The sequence below is a fragment of the Oryctolagus cuniculus genome, chromosome 8, assembly GCF_051225735.1.
Source record: "Oryctolagus cuniculus isolate XC-2025 breed Fujian yellow rabbit chromosome 8, ASM5122573v1, whole genome shotgun sequence".
Taxonomy (NCBI): domain Eukaryota; kingdom Metazoa; phylum Chordata; class Mammalia; order Lagomorpha; family Leporidae; genus Oryctolagus; species Oryctolagus cuniculus.
The window spans coordinates 37,977,286-37,996,997 of NC_142874.1; the positions used below are offsets into that span (position 1 = coordinate 37,977,286).

The 19,712-nt window shown below is 40.4% G+C and overlaps 1 protein-coding gene and 1 pseudogene across 1 annotated transcript in view; one reads left to right on the forward strand and one right to left on the reverse strand.

Moving 5' to 3' along the window:
- LOC138843473 (ATP-binding cassette sub-family E member 1-like) overlaps positions 1 to 19,712 on the forward strand; it is a 1,090,710-nt pseudogene that overhangs the window by 156,431 nt on the left and 914,567 nt on the right.
- The window catches only part of GUCY1B1 (guanylate cyclase 1 soluble subunit beta 1), a 53,702-nt gene that overhangs the window by 16,466 nt on the left and 17,524 nt on the right, over positions 1 to 19,712 (reverse strand). The window contains exons 3-5 of the mRNA XM_008267287.5: positions 16,815 to 16,915; positions 14,385 to 14,503; positions 887 to 1,084 (exon numbers count right to left, since the gene is read on the reverse strand). Of these exons, the coding sequence (XP_008265509.1) occupies positions 887 to 1,084; positions 14,385 to 14,503; positions 16,815 to 16,915 (418 nt within the window). The remainder of the gene's footprint in view (positions 1 to 886; positions 1,085 to 14,384; positions 14,504 to 16,814; positions 16,916 to 19,712) is intronic.

Sequence of the window (19,712 nt, forward strand, 5' to 3'; positions counted from 1 at the left end):
GCAGTGGAGGATGGCCCAAGTACTTGGGCCCTGCACCCCACGGGAGACCAGGAGAAGTACCTGGCTCCTGCCATCGGATCAGCGCGGTGCGCCGGCCGCGGCAGCCCTTGGAGGGTGAACCAACGGCAAAGGAAGACCTTTCTCTCTGTCTCTCTCTCTCTCTCTCACTGTCCACTCTGCCTGTCAAAAAAAAAAAAAAAAAAAAAAGACTCTTGGGGCCAATCATGCACACAAAAAGCAGTTGACTGGGAGTGGTTATTTAGCCAGAGACAGGGAGAAACAGTGGAGTTCTCTGTTGTACCATTGCTACATTAGTACCTCGAAATTATCACTCAAAACTCAGAGTGTGCCTTCTCATGGGAGTGCAATTCTCAAAGTAGTAGTCCTGGCTTCTTTCACCAAAGTAACGAAGACAACACAAAACAGAACATTTAGTCCTCAAAATGAGACACTGCAGCTGTATTTCAGGGCAGACAAAAATTTCCACAGAGAAACACAGTCTGTAAAATGATTCCCAACCTTACATTATCTCAGAATTCGACCACTCCCCTGATGGATATCTTGCATGCTGAAGCCCACAGCGCAGCCACACACATATATATCCCTCTGCTTCCCGCTGGAGTGTACCCGCAGGGAATGCAAACCAAAATTCCTTGTTGCCTTAAGCACTGGATAATTAGAAAGAAAAATCTGCTGCCACAGGGGAAAAAATAGATTCTGCAAAATGCATAGCGAGGCCAAATATAGAAAACTGCTGGTACTTCCCCCGCTACAGCTTGCATGTGCTTCTGGTGGGTTCCACTATCAGTGGTAACTAAAGGTACATTCACATTTTTGACATTCCTAATGCCATCAGTGTTTAGAAGTCTCCATTACTGTTCCGTACCTTCATGTCTATTTCGGTGCCGTGTATTTGCTGAGCTACGGTTTTGATGATCCCGATGACGATATCCTGAAGCCCCTCTCTCTCAGAGTAGTAGTGCAGGATGAGTCCTCTGCCCTTGTCCGCATCCGTGCACCTAAAGGAAGGTGCCCGCATCCCAGGGTAGATGGTAGCGAGGTGGTCGTGCAGGGCATCAAGGTTCTGCAATTAAGACGACAGAGTGAGGAACACACAACACCTCTGCAGTGACAGCCCACTTGGGGAAGGCAAGGTATGGAGACGAGGTTCAAATCCACGTTGTCCGGGCAGAGCAGCAGAGTCAACATTCACTGAGATATCTGCAGGCAAGTACCAGAGGGAAACTGGGACTAAAATAGCACCACTATTAATAGTACATGTTAAGAAAGGATAAACAAGTGTGATGTAAAAAAAAGAAAGTCCAATGCAAAAAACAAATACAGTTAAGGGCTAAAGCAAACATACTTGTTTGTAGGAATCTGAGGCATCTGCATAGTGTATATCATGTCAAACAACAGGGAATGCTCGAAGCGACCATATGTCAGCTTATCTTTACACTACAATCCTAAAACTTAACCACTAATGCAAAAATCTGTATCAGAGTCATAAGCATAGGAAAATATAGACATACTTTTTTTAAAGATTTTATTTATATATTCGAAAGGCAGAGGGAGGGAGAGAGACAGAGACAGAGAGAAAGAGAAAGAGAGAGAGAGGTCTTCCATCCACTGGCTCACTGGCCACAATGGCTGGAGATGGCCTAATCCGAAGCCAGGAGCTTGGAGCTTCCTCCAGGTCTCCCACATGGGTGCAAGGGCCCAAGGACCTGGGCCATCCTCTGCTGCATTCCCAGGCCATAGCAGAGAGATGGATCAGAAGTGGAGCAGTCGAGACTCGAACTGGCACCCACACGGGATGCTGGCACTGCAAGCAGTGGCTTTTCCTGCTATGCCACTGCACTGGCCCCAACATACTATTTTTGAATTCATATTTTAGAAATTAAAAACATACTTTAGAAATTAAAACAGCATACCTTCTTCGTGTTCATTAATAGTCTCCAATCCATATAAGAGTTTCCTGGCTAACCTTTGAAATACTCATAATTATCTTTGGAAGTTGAAGTCTTAGAAAATTAATAAATTGGCTAACAGACACATTTCTAATCATGCAGCATTACCCTTAGTTCAGGAAATGCCCAATCCCCTAAACTCCTCTATTACTCCCTAACGTACAAAACTGTTTTGAATAAAGATGACCAGGAGAAATGGTGCAAACTATATTTTTACTTGCTCTGCCATGAGTTTTCAAATTGAGTTCTTACTTGCTGCTGGAGGTCAACGTCGGTTAACAGAAGACTTCAGGAAGGAATGGGAAGGGGCATGAGACGACTCCATGAGCACCCAGATTTGAGCAACACTTTCCCAGGGCACTTGCAGCCCTGTTGTTAGTTTTCTCCATCCTTGGTTTATCTATCCAATCACTAACTCACTTAATCACGTGGTACAGGTACATTTGTTAGCATGTGCTCTGTTATGCACGCTGAGGCAGCAAGGTAGAGCTGTAGATACAGATCTGCATTGTGCAGAGCAAGAAGCTCATGGTTTATATCTGCAAATGGATAGTCACATTGGTTTTCAATGAGCAAATGTGAGAGCCAACAGCTTGGCCTGAAAGAGTGGAGTAGAAAGACTTCATGGTGAAAATGCTGAGGCCTGAGCTTGGGCATGAAGGTTAACATGCTGACACAGATGAGTGTTTCAGTAATCCCCCTCAATGGGTGAAGCTCCTGTCTCTGTCAATTTCTTTCATCCATAGTGCTTTCTGCTTTCTTTCCCCCAACTACACCTGTTAAAATCCAATCAGGCTTGTGCTAAACGAAACATGCATTCCTCCTGATGGCCTCTAGAGGATGCTATTGCTATGTAAAAGTAATCCAACATTGCAGGAAACTGGGTATTGCACAGGGTAGGTCACCTGCAGGCTCTGGAACCCCAGAACGGTTTCAGCCGGTGGAACAGTGTCCTTTTCACAGCATTTCTGCCCTGAGAAGGGAAGAATGGATACTGCTCTTCCTACTCTTTCCACATCCATTACACTTCCACTGATGGGAAAAATCTCTAGACAATCTGGTAGGAAGAAAAAGAAATCACCAGAAGGGTTTTACTTTTATCTCCTTTTCCCACAAACTCAAAATATAGCTGGGGCTGCGTGCAGGAAATTTTCTAACATAGGTCCAGGTACTGAGCTGTGGCTCACTTGAAAGGAAAAACAATTATGGGGCCAAAGCAGTGGTGTACCAGGTAAAGCTGCCGCTTGCAGTGCTGGCATCCCATATGGGCGCTGGCTGGAGTCCTGGCTGCTCCACTTCCCATCCAGCTCTCTGCTATGGCCTGGGAAAGCAGCAGAACATGCCCCAAGTCCTCAGGCCCCTGCAGCTAAGTGGGAGACTCAGAAGCAGCTCCTGGCTCCTGGCTTCAGATTAGCACAGCTCCAGCCATTGCAGCCATCTGGAGTGTAAACTAGCAGATGGAAGACCTCTCTCTCTCTGCCTCTGCCTCTCTGTAACTCTTTCAAATAAATAAATAAATCTTAAAAAAAATTAAACAGAGGATAACTCAAAATATACATTTTTGTATTTTTTTATACAAAAAGCTGAATTATCTCATAGGTCACCATGCCTATATCACTTATATACCGTCCATTTCCATCCTGTATCATGCTGTGTTATTAGTACATTTCCACATGCAGGCAAGAAGACAGCACAAGGCAGTAACAATGGTACCACTTTTGTTAGCAGCACCATTGGTGCCAAGGTCGGCCAGAGGTGGATGCAGTGGCTCAGCCCAGTTACCAAGACACCAAATGTGGGTGGAGCTGTTTGTTATGATATTGAGCTATTAATATTAATAACAAAAATATTTTTACATGTATTTATTTGAAATATGGAGTTAGAAAGAGATGGATGGAAAGACACACAGAGAAATCTATCTGGTGATTCACTCCCCAAATTGCCCAACTGCTGGAGCTGGGCTGGTCCAAATCCAGGAGCCAGGAGCTTGTTCCAGGTCTCTCATGTGGATGCAGGGGCACTAGCCCTTGAGCCATCTTATACAGCTTTCTCAGGCACATTAGCAGGGAGCTGGGTCTAAAATAGAGCAGCCGAGACTTGAAATGGCACCCATATGGGATGCCGGCAGCAACTTTAACCACACACCACAATGTGCCTTCAATAACAAACAATATTTATGTTGCCTAAATTTATCATTTAAAGGTTACTAAAAAACAAAATAAAAGCAAAAAACAAACAAACAAACAAGCAAAAAGCCCATTGAGAATGTTCATCGCTCAAGTCTTTTTGTGGTAAGGAACTCTCCATTGATTTCCTGTTTTACTGAGTTTCCTATTAATTAAACGGACAAGTAAAGTGCTTCCCTGTAGCATAAAAGATTTAACACCACTTAATGTAATATTGATTTTCTTTAGATAGTATCCAAAATAAAACCACTCTGGGGATTTCTCTAGTTACAGCTTTGCTTGCTCCATTTTACTCTTTCAAGATTAAAGTGATTACTACAGGCTGCCTATTATAAGAAATGGGATTACGAATTAAAAATTAAATTATCTCCATTTGAGCACATTTATATAGCTAATAAAAGTGCCATGTTTATACTTACACTACTATGGTTTGAAACAACCTCAGAAGGTCACCAAAGCAAGTCTTAAAATAGCCTTAGAGAGACTCTTTCCACATTTGATAATATGAGGGCAGTCTTTAAAAATTTCATGGAAAATACATATTATAAAAATATGCATGGATTTCAGAATTTTCACACCAAAATAAAATTATCTGTTAATTCAATTTTACCCTGAACTTTCTGAAGCATCCACATATTATCTAAACAAACCTGATTATTCACACTCTTGGCTGTAGCAAAGTGTCCTGGGAAACCAGAGCTTACTGTTAAAACTGACATGTTGTTTCATTTCTAAATACAAACATGGCAGGCCATTATCATGGTGCAGAGAATTGGCCCGGTGCCTGCAATGCCAGCATCCCAGCTCAAGTCCTGGCTGCTCCACTTCCTTTACAGCTCCCTGCTGATGTGCCTGGGGAAAGGAGCAGAAGAAGGCCCAAGTGCTTGGGTCCCTGCCACCCATGCGGTAGAACTGTAAGGAGATCCATCCACTTTTGCCTGGCTTACGCCTGGCCATTGTTGGCATTTTGGGATTGAATCAGCAGGTAGAATTTCAATCTTTCTCCCTCTCTTTTTTTTTTTTCTCTCTCTCTCTTTCTGTAAGCCTGCCTTTACAATAAATAATAGATACATCTTTTTTAAATGAATGAATAAATAAACAAATCTATGCATGGATGAAAACATAAAAATAAAATAGCTACATGGCCGATTGCAAGTATACACGCATGTTTGAAAAAAGAAAAGATATGGGAAAAGATGTAAACACACATCTCATAGCAAAGGTGGATTCCCAGGAAACAGTGAAGCATAGCTCAAATATGCTGTCAGTCATGCTTCTTAGCTTTATCAAATTGACAACCAGAAAACTCCCACAGAGCAACCCCTTTCATGTATCTTACCTTATGACAGCAAAAGGCTAGTCTGAGTTTCTCATTTCATTACTTCATTATCAGTTAAATTATATCAGAAAGCAGTCATTTTCAAATTTTGAGACAAAAGAAAATTTAAATGAAGTGGAAAACCAAACCTTAGATGATGGGAGGCACCAAAGAAAGTAGCCTAGGAATGGGGCCGGTGCCGTGGTGCAGTGGGTTAATCCTCTGCCTGAGGTGCCAGCATCCCATATGGGCGCAGGTTCTAGTCCTGGCTGCTCCTCTTCCGATCCAGCTCTCTGCTATGGCCTGAGAATGCAGTGGAAGATGGCCCAAGTCCTTGGGCCCCTGCACACACATGAGAGACCTGGAAGAAACTCCTGGCTCCTGGCTTCAGATTGGTGCAGCTCCAGCCATTGCAGCCAACTGGGGAGTGAACCAGCGGATGGAAGACCTCTCTCTCTCTGCCTTTCCTTCTCTCTGTCTAACTCTGACTTTCAAGTAAAATAAATAAATCTTTAAAAAAAAAAAAAGAAAAAAAATAATTACAACTATGTGAATATTTTATTTTAATGCTTTTAAATTCATCTTTTTTCTATTTATTAATTTATTATTATTGCTTTATTTGAAGGGCAGAGGTACAGAAAGCAGAGGCAGGAAGCGAGAGAGAGAGACAGGTCTTCCATCTGCTGGCTCACTCCCTAAATGGCTGCAACCGCAGGAGCTGGGCCTATCTGAAAGCAGGAGCCAGGGGCTTCTTCTGGATCTTCCACATGGGTGCAGGGACCCAAGGACTTTGGGCCATCTTCTACTGCTTTCCCAGGCCACACAAGAGAGCTGGATCGGAAGTGGAGCACCCAGGGCAGCCATATGGGATGCTGGTACTGAAGGAAGTGGCTTTACCCACTATGCCACAGCACCAGCCCCTAAATTCATCTTTAAAACAAAAAACAAACAAAAAAAGAGATCAGTCTATACAATCCTACATTTGGCAATGAAAATTTTGTAAAATTGCAAGAACATTTGAATTGTTCAAAGAGCAAGTATTACAATTCTAAATAATTCTTATCTTTCTTGACATGGTTTTAAAATTTTTAGTTGATTGATTGATTTTCACTTTATTTGAAAGGTAGAGACAAAGAAACAGAGAGTGATTTCCCATTTGCTGGCTCATTCCCCAAAATCCTGAAACAACCAAGGTTAGGCCAGGCCAAAGCCAGGAGCCTGGAACTCAATTTGGGTATCCAGTGTGGGTGGTAGAGATACCAGTACTTGAACCATCATCTGCTGCCTCCGCAGGGCACACATTAACAGGAAGCTTGGATAAGAAGCTAAGGATCTGAGTCTGGAACCAGGCGCTCAGATATGAATTCTGGAGTCCTAAGTGGTGACTTACAGCTGCAAAATATGCCTGCCCTTCACAAGATTTTAAACTAAAACTAAACCCCTTTTTGCAAATTTTAAAATTGCAAGCTATAGGGATTGGCATTTTGGATGCTGAACAAACGGTTCCTTTTGAAATTCGAAAGTTAAAAATAAAGTGAATGGTGCATTTTTCTGAGAAATATAAATAATTTAGGGAAGTATTAGAATTCTACAGCTGTTCAGGAAAATCCTCATATTTCCCAAAATAACACTACACAAACATTGAAGAATTAGATCAGTCTACAATCCCAGATTGTTCCTGGTGGGCCAGCCAAATCACAACGTTGTATTTTATGAGCCAAAATCTGAAGCCAACATGAATTGGAAAAAAAAATCCCATTGAAGGCTGAACAGAGGGGCTGGTGATAGAATCTGAATATATGTGGATTGAGTGAATGTGTGACATTGCCACTACATTAACATCAGTTGAGGGAGAGAATGCCTCCAGGAAATAACAGAAGAATGCAGAAATATTCAGCTGAGATTTCTAAGCATATTCAAACAGGCTCATAATTCAAATCTTAAGTGGTCTCCACAATTCTGTTTTTCCCTTTATTTTTAAATAGTCAATCTGGCAACCTTTGGTGCTCATTTTAATTTCATTTTAAGTCTGTAAAATTGCTGGAGAAATAAAGAATATGTAATAAAATAGGAATGAATATCATTGAAAACGAATTGGTAGCCCTATTTTGGACTGACATGAGTCTCATTCCCAGAGTTCAAATTTTATCAAATATGACAATTCAAGTTCTTGACTCCTTGTATAAGCGTACCCATATATACTAACACCAATTAAAAATATAAGGGGAAAAAGAATGCATAGATTACTGTTCCAGTTACCCAGTGTTGTATATCAAATCATACCAAAATTTACTAATTACAACAAGGATTTGTAATTACCTTGCATGGCTTTAAGGGTTGTTTAAGTTAGGGACTTCTTGGTCTGGATGGGAATCAAATGGACACCAGTGCTGGAATTATCAGAATACTGTAGCAGAATGGTTCTCTAAGATGGAACAACTCAACTGGATGGTAACTGTCACAAGCTTTTTATTAGGAGCTTGGGGCTGTTGCCTGAGGGTATATAAATGGCCATTCCGTGTGGCTTGTGCTTCTCATTTCATGTGCCTGGGATCCTCAGGGGAGCATTCCAAGAACGACTTTTCTAAGCTACCTAGGGGGAAACCTCATGACTTCCTATGCTCTTGTCTAAAGTGTCTGGCTGCATTCAACTGGTCAGACACTCGCCAAAGCCAACACACACTCAGGAGGAGAACTCCACCTCTTGATGAGGACAGGCAAAATCATATTGCAGAAGTGTGAGGGGGCCGATGTCGTGGTGCAGCAAGCTAAGCTGCTGACTGCAAAGCTGGCATACCATATGAGTGCTGATTCAAGTCCCAGCTGCTCCACTTCTAATCCAGTGCCCTGCTAATGTGCCAGGGAAAGCAGCCCAAGATGTCCCAAGCACCCTTGCCACCTGAATGGATTTCCTGGCTCAGCACCTGCTATTGTGGCCATTTGGAACGTGAACTTTGGAAGATCTCTCTTTCTCTCTCTTTAGTTGCCTTTCAAATAAATCTTTTAAAAAAAATGCATATGACCTGAGAGATATGCCGCAGAGATTTCTGGAAAACATGATATTTCCTGATGCAACAGGACACTGGAAAGTAGAAATGACATAGGTTGAGGCAGAAATACCATCAAATCAGACATTCCCTACCAGTATGTTACCGGTGGCATTTTCAAATCATAAATATTTTCTGCATGTGTTGTAATCAATACACTAAAAAGTTTTCCAAATCTGTATAGATGAAATACATGAAATTTTACACCTTAAATAAAATAAAATTAAAAAAAAAACCTTAGGAAAGTTAAAAAAAATTTGCTATAGCGGCAGCATGGAACCACACATTTTGTTTCCAATATAAAAATACTGAAATATAGTCTTGTCTCTAAAGTCATATGGCCAAGTCAAACATATACAATCCCAAAAAAAATAAAAATATCTTATTTCTTTATCTCTTTTTGAGAAATTATGTTTTCAATTATCAAAACAAGCAAAGGATAAATTCCAAAGATTATTACTGTTACAAACAGCCCACAAATTGATACTTCCATGGAAAATTTAAAACAATATCAATTCCAAACTGTGTAATGTCTAGAGAAGAGGAAAGTTTATAAAATATTTCCTTTAAAAATATTTCTTATTTTTTTTTCACTTTATCCTTTTAGGGCTGTTAGCTCTCTTTTGCTGTTATTCTCAAAATTTCCAGGTAGATTACAATAAGGATAATGCAAAGTTTTTACATTGAATCTGGAAGGTCAAGAGATTTTATGAATATAAGCAGGGCTATGATTTCAGTATTGACAGCAAAGTTCTTCAAGGGAAGAAGATATTTTGGTGTTCATCAGTTAAATGAACAAATCAAAGAAAACGATAAAATCCATAAGAAAATAAATACTTCTCTGGAATTAAACTACAGAATTACCTACATAGGTATCTCCTTGAATATAAAATTTCTTTAAAAAGGTTAGGAATTTGGTATAATGGTTAATACACTGCTGGAGATACCTACATCTCAAACTGGAGGGCCTGGGTTTAAGTCTCAGCTCTGCTTTTAATTCCAGGTTTCTGATAATGTGAAAGCTCGTTGGCAACAGGTGACTGTAGCAGGCTTGGACCCCTGCCATCCCTGTGGAAGAATCAAATCGCTTTGCAAGCTCGCATCATCAGCTGGTCCATTTATGTGTCTTGTAAGCATTTGGGAAGTGAACCAAGGAGAAAAAAAGATCTTCTGTGTGTCTGTCTGTCTTTTCCTTTATGTCTCTCTTTCTAAAAAGCACATTAATTTAAAAGATTTTTTTAGGGGCTAATGGTGTGACAAGGTGGGTTTAGCTGGCATCACAGGAGGCCAACTGCAGAGCACTGGTTTGAGTCCTAACATCTCTGCTTCTGATTTAGCTCCCTGTTAATAAGCCAGGAAAAGCAACAAAAGATGTCCAAAAAGAACTTGGCCCCTACTACCCAAGTAGGGGACTTGAACACAGTTCTTGGCTCCTGGTTTTAGCCTGGCCCAAGCCTGGCCAACACAGCCATTTGGTGAGTGAACCAGTTCATGGAAGATCTACGAATCCCACCCATCCCTACTCCACTGTGTCTCTATGTCTCTCCCTTGCTCTCTGTCACTCTGCCACTCTGCCTTTCAAACACATAAATAAATCTTCAAAATATTTTTGAAAAAATTCATAAAATTTCTTAAAGGAAGAGGTATTATCCTGACTGAGCCTGATAAAGTAGCTTCAGAGGAAAAAAAGAGAGAGAGAAAGAAAACACGCACACACATACTTCAGAATAATTAATGCTATCCTTCAAGGATTCTACTGATTGCTTATTTGTACGTTATATGCTGTGTGTATCTGGAACTAAGAAAATTTGTAAAAAAGTGTTTATAGAATAGCAGAAACAGCTTTATACTAAGCACACAGGGACTGTTTTTTTTTTTTTAAAGATGTATATATTTGTAAATCATAGTTACACAGAGAGAGAAGGAGAGGAAGAGAGAGAGAGAGAGAGAGATCTTCCATCCTCTGGTTCACTCCCCACTTGGCTGCAATGGCTGGAGCTGTGCTGATTCAGGAGCCAGGAGCTTCTTCTGGGTGCAGGGGCCCAAGGACTTGGGCCATCTTCCACTGCTTTCCCAGGCCATAGCAGGGAGCTGGATTGGAAGTGGAGCCGCCAGATCTCGAACCAGCATCCATAAAGGAGGCTGGCACTGGAGGAGGCAGCTTTACCCGTGCTGCATCAGAGCGCCAGCCCCCAGGAACTGTTCTTAACAATGTATACACATATCCAAATGAGGGGTTGAGGAGAGAGGACTCCAGAGAAGTCCCCTTTGGTATGATGAATGAGGCAGAGTGGCCTGGCTAAATCATAGCCCATATTACGATTTCAGTAGCTATTTTATTGTTCTCTGAGCACTTCAAATGGAAGGATTACAATGACTATTTTAGAAATGTCAACAGATATAAGCAATGCCCCTTGTAAATTCAACAATGAATAGTAATTTTCCACATTCACATGAGAAGGAAATGGTGTAGTGTGTATCTCTTCCTTTATATTTCAATCTATGCTTCATCTCTAAACAAAGTTATATAGTCTTTTTTTTTTTTTTTTTTGACAGGCAGAGTAGACAGTGAGAGAGAGAGAGACAGAGAGAAAGGTCTTCCTTTGCCGTTGGTTCACCCTCCAATGGCTGCCGCGGCTGGCGCGCTGCGGCCGGCGCACCACGCTGATCCGAAGGCAGGAGCCAGGTGCTTCTCCTGGTCTCCCATGGGGTATAGGCCCCAAGCACTTGGGCCATCCTCCACTGCACTCCCGGGCGGGCCACAGCAGAGAGCTGGCCTGGAAGAGGGGCAACCGGGAAAGAATCCGGCACCCCGACCGGGACTAGAACCTGGTGTGCTGGCGCCGCAAGGTGGAGGATTAGCCTAGTGAGGCGCGGTGCTGGCCCAGTTATATAGTCTTACTCAAACTGACTTAACTCTTCATAAAAGAATTCATCTTGAGCTACTGGTGTGTTTGCTTCCCACTTTTTTTTAATCAATAATCACTTTAAAAAAAAAATTATACTTACTCATTGCCAGGCACATAGATAATATCTGTGGAGATGCAATCATTGAGAGAGTGTGGTCTCTGGCCTGGGTTTACATTCCAGTCCAATAAACAGGAAATGATCCTGCAGTGTGAGGACTACTGTGGCTGTGAAATAATGTGTGATGAAAACATGAGGAAGGCCAATTACTCTGGCTCAGATAAGGCAGATATTGGTGGTGTGTTCCTGCAAGAAGCAATCTGACCTGCAGATTGAATGGGATTTATCTAGGTGACCAGCACAATGGTCCCTGGCAGACACAAGACCATGTGCTGAAGCTCAGAGGACAGGGGCAGCAAGATAAACACAAGGAAGCTCTGAAAGAAGTTAGATTTTCCTGGTGGGGGAAGTGAGAGAAGAGCACGGATAAGGCACGGAAGTAATTTTCATTATTGTTAAAACTTTCCCATGGGCAGAGTGGTACTACTCAGGAGGTTTAAGCAAGAAAATGCTACCATGAGATATATTTGTATTTCAAAAAATAAAAAATATCTCCAGGGTGGCAGAATGGAGAATGGAGAGAGAAAGGGAAACCATTCAATCTCTAAATAATAGGGAAGTGTTGAGGAAATGGAGAAAAGTGGCAGAATCCTCAAAAGTCAGATTTAGGAAAAATGCCCAAAGTTTTGGTGATAGATTAAAACTAAAGGGTGAAAGAGGCAGAAAAAAATCTTTAAAATCTCTTTAAAATGGGCCCAGTTTATCTTACTCCTTAGTGAAGGATTAAAGGTTGTCATGATGTTTTATTTATGTAATGAAAACGTCAATTTTTATACATGATCTAGGATCTTAGCAGTTTATAAAAGCCAATTGCTTTATAATCAGTTAAATAGAAAAAGTCCATTTAATATTTATGTAATTATCCTGAGCAAAATATAAATATCTACATTAGAAAGCAGCATTTTTACCATATTCAATTCACCTTTAAGACAGACGATTTTAAACCCCGGGAGGAAAAATTGTATCAAAGTTGCACAATTTGATGAAAACTTTACAGTTAGTGTAACTAACATGTAGTCGCCAATTTTACATTTTTAGAAGGCAGAGAGAAACACTCAGAGAGACACACAGAGACAAGGAGATACAGAGACAGAGACAGAAAGAGATCTATCTGGACCAGGCTAAATTCAGAAGCCCAGACTTCCATCTGAGTCTCCCACATGAGTCACAGAGACCCAATAACCAGAGCCGTCACCTGCCACCTCCCAGGATGCACGATGGCAGGTGGCTGGAATTGGAAGCAGAGGAGTCAGAATTTCTGATATGGGATCCAGACACCCCAAGCAGCACCTTGACCACTGTGCTAAACAACGGCTCCTTATATTCTTTTTGTATTGTCTTTGGAACCTGGTGTGTATTTTCCACTGAAAGCCCACCTTCTTCCCAGTGTGGAGTGACCCAGTGTTTGATGCCTATCCTATTGGATAACACAGCACTAGAACAGACAGAATCATGCCTTGGAGACTGCTTGCTCCCCACCACACACACTATGCCATAAGCAGCTTAACACATGGTCATAATGAGTACATGTCTTTAAAAAAAATTCAGGGAGGTCATTTGAATATTGCTTTCATTATGTAGATAGAGGCCATTGAGAGAGAAAGTTACGACTCAGTTACTAGAAGTTGAAACTTTGCTCATAAGGCAACAGAGGGCAACAAAAGTACCAACAAAAAAAAAATGGAACATGTACTCAAAAATCTCAAAAAACTTTTAAGTAATAAACCTTAATCAATTATCACCTGTTCAATTTTAACTTAAATATTTCCCTGCGGCTACTTCATTTGGAAGTGGCAGCTTTTTCTTTTTATCTGACAGCAGCAGTTTCGTGAATGCATGGTAAGAGATTGCAAAGCAGTTTCCATCTTGATTGAATGCTGTTTTAAGTTTATAAGAAAAATGTCACTATGTAAACAACAGACATTTTGATTAAACACTAAAGTTCTTATTTTGGCTGTTAAATCAATAATGCAGCTGGATTGAAAGTAGTTTACATTCCCTCAGAACTGGGCTCTGGTTCAGCTAGTATTGCACTGACATCATTTTCCAGCAAGATCTGGCCGCTCTCAGCAGCCAGTTTGGAAATATCCTTTGCAAACAACCACATAATTTTCAATGTTAACACATTTCAACAAGAGGGTCTCACGAATGCCAGTGCTTAAAATAGTGCAGTCAGTCCAGAAATAGCCTCTCATCCAATGTGTAATTTACTGGTGAAAATGTTCAAGGTGAATTTAAAAGAGTGTAAGACAAAGGCCCTTTTTTTTAACATTACTTATCTTTTTGAAACCTGAAACCAAGCTTGGAAGGTTTCCTATTTTCTTTTCTATAGTAGATTAATTAATATGTAACTCACAGCAATGGTTCTCAAATTTGTAGCAGAACACCTGGTGGCCCTGGTGCTTTGCCCTCAACAAAGAACTCCAGGTAGAACTTCATGAATACTGACATACTGTATCCATCGTACTGTACAAGCTAGTAACATTCTTACCAATAGAAAATAAGACCATGTTATCTGTCAAAAACAAACCACAACCATTGGCATGTAGGACCATGAAACAAAAGACAGCTGAAGGGATCACAACAGACCAAATGGATATTTTCAGAGTCTGTTCATTTGTGATATGAGAATTCAGGATCAACATCCAGATGTTAGAGAAAAAATGTGAAGCAAAAATGCTAACACGTCCACTAACCATGGTTTTATGTGAGTTAGAAAAGGATTGCCACCACGATTCCATTCCAGCTTTCTGACTGGCAGAGCAAAAGCATCCTAGAACCTCACAGGAAGAACCACAAATCAGAACTTTGGTGGCGAGGACCCCAAGTTGCTTACCTGTAAAAATTCTCTCACGTTAGATCCCAGGACGCGCAAGATTGTGTCGTAACCAGATTCTTGACAAAATACGAAAAACATCTTCCCAAACATTTGGAGGATCTCTCCAGCATTGAGATCTAATTTACAGGTTTAAGAGAGAGAGAGAAACCAACTGTGTATTAAAAGCAGAATATTGGGGGAGGGTGGAGGGAAAGGAATAACATTATGGTCTTAGAATTCTATCTACAAGCCATATTGAATCTGCTAAAAACTAATTAAATTTTTAAAAATAATAATTTTTAAAAAGTAAATGTAAATATGTATAATATTGGTTTTTTTTAAGATCTATTTATTTATTTGACAGAGTTACAGGGAGAGAAGGAGAAACAGAGAGAGATCTTTTCACACACTGGTTCACTCCCCAATGGCTACAATGGCCAGAACTGGGTCAAGCCATAGCCAGGAGCCAGGAGCTTCTTCTGGGTCTTCCACATGAGTATAGGGGCCCAAGCACTTGAGCCATCTTCCACTGCTTTTCAAGGCACATTAGCAGGAAGCTGGATTGGAAGTAGAGCAACCAGGACATAAACCGGCCATATGGGATGCCGGAAATGCAGGTGGTAGCTTTATTCACTGTGCCACAATGCTGCCCCCACCAGTAGAATATTATTAATTAAAACAATGAATATATGTAAGTACATATTAAAATAATTTGAAATATTCTTAAAGTCTGTGCAGAATGAACATGTATCATCTGAAAAAATTCTGGCCAAAACAATGCAATAAAATCTGAGAAAACAATGGGTTGATACGTCAACAGCGTGAATTTGTACTTACAAGCAAAGAAATCAGTTACTCAGGTTCCATGACAAGTTACTTAACTCTTAGCTTCTTAAAGTGTATATTCAATTTAGTAATTTTTTTGAAAAGCTGATTTTCAAAATCATTAAGACTGCATATAACAATATTTTTGGTGCAAAATAGTTTTTCTTTATATACATATGGCTATTTAATAACTTGATGTCATATATAACATGAACCCTAATGGTTCACTTATTCTTAATATTCAATCATATGTTTCCTACAATATTAATTTTTACTACAAATTTTCTGGATCTATTATATGGCATTTTTATTTTTATTCACTACAACAATCTATACAACAATCTATTTAATCATTTCCCTCTTATTTAAAATCTAAGTTTTTCCATTTTTTAGTGATGTAAGTAATTCTGACTTGCCACATACAAATATTAATGCAATAACATCTAATCATTTCTTTAGAAGAAACTCCTAAAGAGTTTGAACATCTTTTAGAAAGAATTTGGTGGGGGCCAGTGCTGTGGCGTAGGTAAAGCTGTCTGCCGCCTGCAGTACCTGCATCCTAGATGGGCGCTGGTTCGAGTCCCGGCTGCTCCACTTCTGATCCAGCTCTCAGCTGTGGCCTGGGAAGGCAGTGGAGGATGGCCCAAGTGCTTGGGCCCCTGCAGCTTTGTGGGAGACCAGGAGGAGGCTCCTGGCTCCTAGCTTCGTATTGGCCCAGCTCCGGACGATGTGGCCATTTGGGGAGTGAACCAGCAGGTGGAAGATCTGTCTCTGTCTCTGTCTCTGTCTCTGTCTGTCTGTCTGTCTCTCTCTCTGCCTCTTCCAATCTGTAACTCTGCCTTTCAGATAAATAGATAAATCTTAAAAAGAATTTGGTGATACAAAATTGTTCTCTAAAAGATTTATCTTAATTTACCATTAATTTTACAATGTGTGTGATTTCCCCTTTTATTTCTACCTGTCAAACTTAAATGAAAAAAAAAAATTTCATACTTGTTTCAATTTTGATTATTAAGGAGGCAGAATATTTTTCTTATATATTGATAAACATTTACCAGTCTTCTTCCCCATAATTTTTGTGTTCTGACTATATTTATCAAAGCTGAGTCTCATTTTATTCTGTCCAAAATGTAGCCTAGTTATAAATTCTACATCATGAAATAACAAATACTACTTCTTCTTTTCCATGGAGCTTTCTGAACTTTGCTTTGTCTCCAGTAAATCTCAGCCTCTTGTTCCTTTCACCAACAGCTAAGGTAACCAGTGACTGACTGCAAAAGAGATTTGGAGAAAATGCTTTCTGCACAGCACTCTTGTATAATTACCAGACTGTTGACGCCATAAAGGAAGCTATTGCTCCAACTATCAGCTATTTCCCTCTCCCCATACACAGTTTTCTGTAAGGAGGCACAAGCAGCATCTTTTCTCTCTTCCATCTTCCAAGGGCTTGTAAAAAGAACAGGGCCGGGCACCACCTAAGCCCAGCACTATGTGTAAATGCCCTCCTCACCAGGGTGGTGCTATGTACAACTTACAGAATCGTTGTTTGTGATTTTGAACTATGCATTTCTTTGGGCTTCTACGTATAACTTAGGCAAAGAAGCAAAACCACATTCAACTTACTGAGGACTTTGCTTGCGGCAGCAACCAAATCATAGGTTTTGGAATCATCGTATATTATTCTGACAAGAAACTGTCCTTCTTCATCTAACTGCGCCTCTTTTCTGCAAAACAAAAATGAGAGAGACAGAGGGGAACTTGAAATAAAAGAGTTACTACAGCTTTGATGATTGCATATAAAGTAGTTTTACATCTGAAATGGATGTGTTTTTGGCAAATGTCTATAAATCAACATCATGGACCAAAAAATTCTCTGATTAAAAAAATTATATCACAAACCACTCTTCAATGAAAAGATATACTTGACTAGATTTTAGCATACCAACATTTATACAGTTCTCTAATGCTGATAAAATCTATGACATTAAATACACTTAAAAATAACTTCTGGTTTAATAAATATTCAGTAAGTATTTGTTGATTCCTTCATATGTACTAGACACTGTTGTAGGAACCAAGGATAAATTTGTTAGTAAAACAGACAAATACCCCTGATCTCTTGACACACATCTATTGCCAATTCATAAATTTCATTGGTAACATGCCGTGAAGAAAAAGAGAGCAAGATAAAAGGATGGAGAACCGAAAGACATTAGCCAGGAAGACCTGACTGAGCAGCTGGCTTCTGAACAAAGTCTGAAGCGGCTTAGAAAGTAAGCCATGTGCAGTCTCAGGAAGGTGTGTTCTTGTGTGGAGGGAAGAGGATGTGCACAGCAGCAGGCAGGAGGAAGAGCAGAGACCAGTGTGGCTGGAACGGAGGAGAGGGTGAAGTAGCTGTTAGAAAATGGTTCAGAGATGCATAAAAGGGTCACAAGTGCTTAGGCCAAGTTGGACATTATGATGACTGTTACTGAGGTAAGAGAGATGGTTTTGGCACTTGTGACATGGGCACTGATTTGAACTAACCTAGGCTAAAGGGATTAGCATGTCTTGCTTCTGCATTGAGAATGGACCAATGAGAGGTAGGACAGAGTGGGGAGACCTGCCAACACCGAGTTGAGAAATGCTGATGACTTGGTTTAGAGGCGATGCAGTGGAGTTGTAGGGAGAGGTCCAAAGCCAGATGTATGCAGAAGGTAAATTCAACATGACTTGCTGGTGGACTGGATACAGGGTGTGAACAGGGGTGAGCACTCAGGGATGACACCAGGATTTTCTGGCTTGGGCAACTGGAAGGATGCTGTCACCAGTAGCTGAACTGAGAGACACTGTTGGGGCAGACTGAGGATTAAGATCAAGAGTTCTGTTGTAAACATATTAAGTTCAGAATGTCTTTAAATATATCAAGTGTGAGATGCCAAGTGGACTGATAAAAATCTTCCAATATATCCTTAGCTTATTAAACACAGTAGCTCAAAATGCACAGTGGATTAGTGAAAAGAAATTATGGTTACCATTTTTAGTGGTTGTTATGACTCTAGAAATGTATTTATATTGACAGAATCTGGATTGCTTTTCTCAAACAAGTGTCCAAAAGGGAGGGGGAACTCATTGTTCAAACAGTGCCAGCTGTAGGAAAGAACTGACAAGGGCCCCAGATGTCTTTTTCAGTGTTAAATTCACAAAAATACATGGAGCTTGGATATCAGCCTCTGATTCGCAGTCCAACTCCTATAAATCTCTCCGTGTTGCTAGGAGAACACAAGAAAAGCTAGCCACTATAATTAGGTGAACTTTCAACACTTTGGCTCCAATAACTCCTTAAATGTTGTTGAGGCAGGTCACGGTCAGCTTCCCTCCCTCAGAAACCGTTGCCATCACAGCTGCTGCTGAGGGCTACACCTGGATCTGCTCAAGGGAACATTTCAAACAATGGCCTCTCTTTAGTCACTGTCTTATGCTGGAGATAGTCCTTAAAAGATCCTGTGCTTCTCAGGATACCACTTATTCACCTGCAATTATATATAACAATGCACGCAATAAAAAAGAGAGCTCTCAAGCCTTTTCAACAACAGAAACCAATCAGATGCTCAAAAATTGTGACAATAAAATGTACAAACACTGAATTACCCTCAGAAAAAAATGCTACAATGTATTCTATGCATTCCAACTTCTAATTGCAAACAATTATAATAACAGGAAAGGAAAAACTATAAAGAAAAAAATCCTCTACCCCTTTGAGTTGACTACTGTTAATATTATATTCAATATGATTATTATATTCAAGTCATTCATGCCTGAATGCATTTGGTTGTATGTATATTTCTTTAAACCTCCATTTTTTACTTTATATTTGATGAATGTATTTGTCAGCTTTTGGCTACTACAGCAAATTACCTGATACAAGCTACTTATGAAGAAAGGAGGTATACTGTGTCTTACAGTTTGGAAGGTTCACAGTCCAAGATTAGGCAAGCCCCATTATTCCAGCAGTCTGGTGATGCTGGAGAATGGCAAGGGGGGAATGTGTGCAAAGGAGTGATCACAAGCTGAACCCAGTGGAAAGTGGCTATACCAATCTCAAGCTTTCATAATCAACTGTCTCCCAAGAACTACCTTCCAAAGGCATGACTTGAAAGACCTAAAGAGCTCCCACAAGATGCGCCTTCAACACACTACTGTATTGCTTCCACCCTCTCAGCATCATCAGCCTAAGACTTGTGGGTTGAAACTTGAAGTGTTTATGTGAGTTCAGGAGCTGCATCTTATTCAAGTCACAGCAAAGGGTATCTTTCCATGTCAACAAATATACTTCTATTTTATGATTCCACAACATGGCACTGTGTAGTCATACTTGAGTTTTGGTAGATATTTAGATTTTTTTTTCACAAGAAAATCCAGAAAGACAGTTAAACTTTAAAGTCATAAGTTAATGGTACTAAGTGGAAACTGAATCCAATTATGATGCTTAGGAGGTGGGCCCAGTGGAAAGTCCTAAAGCCACTGGGAGTGGGATCATGA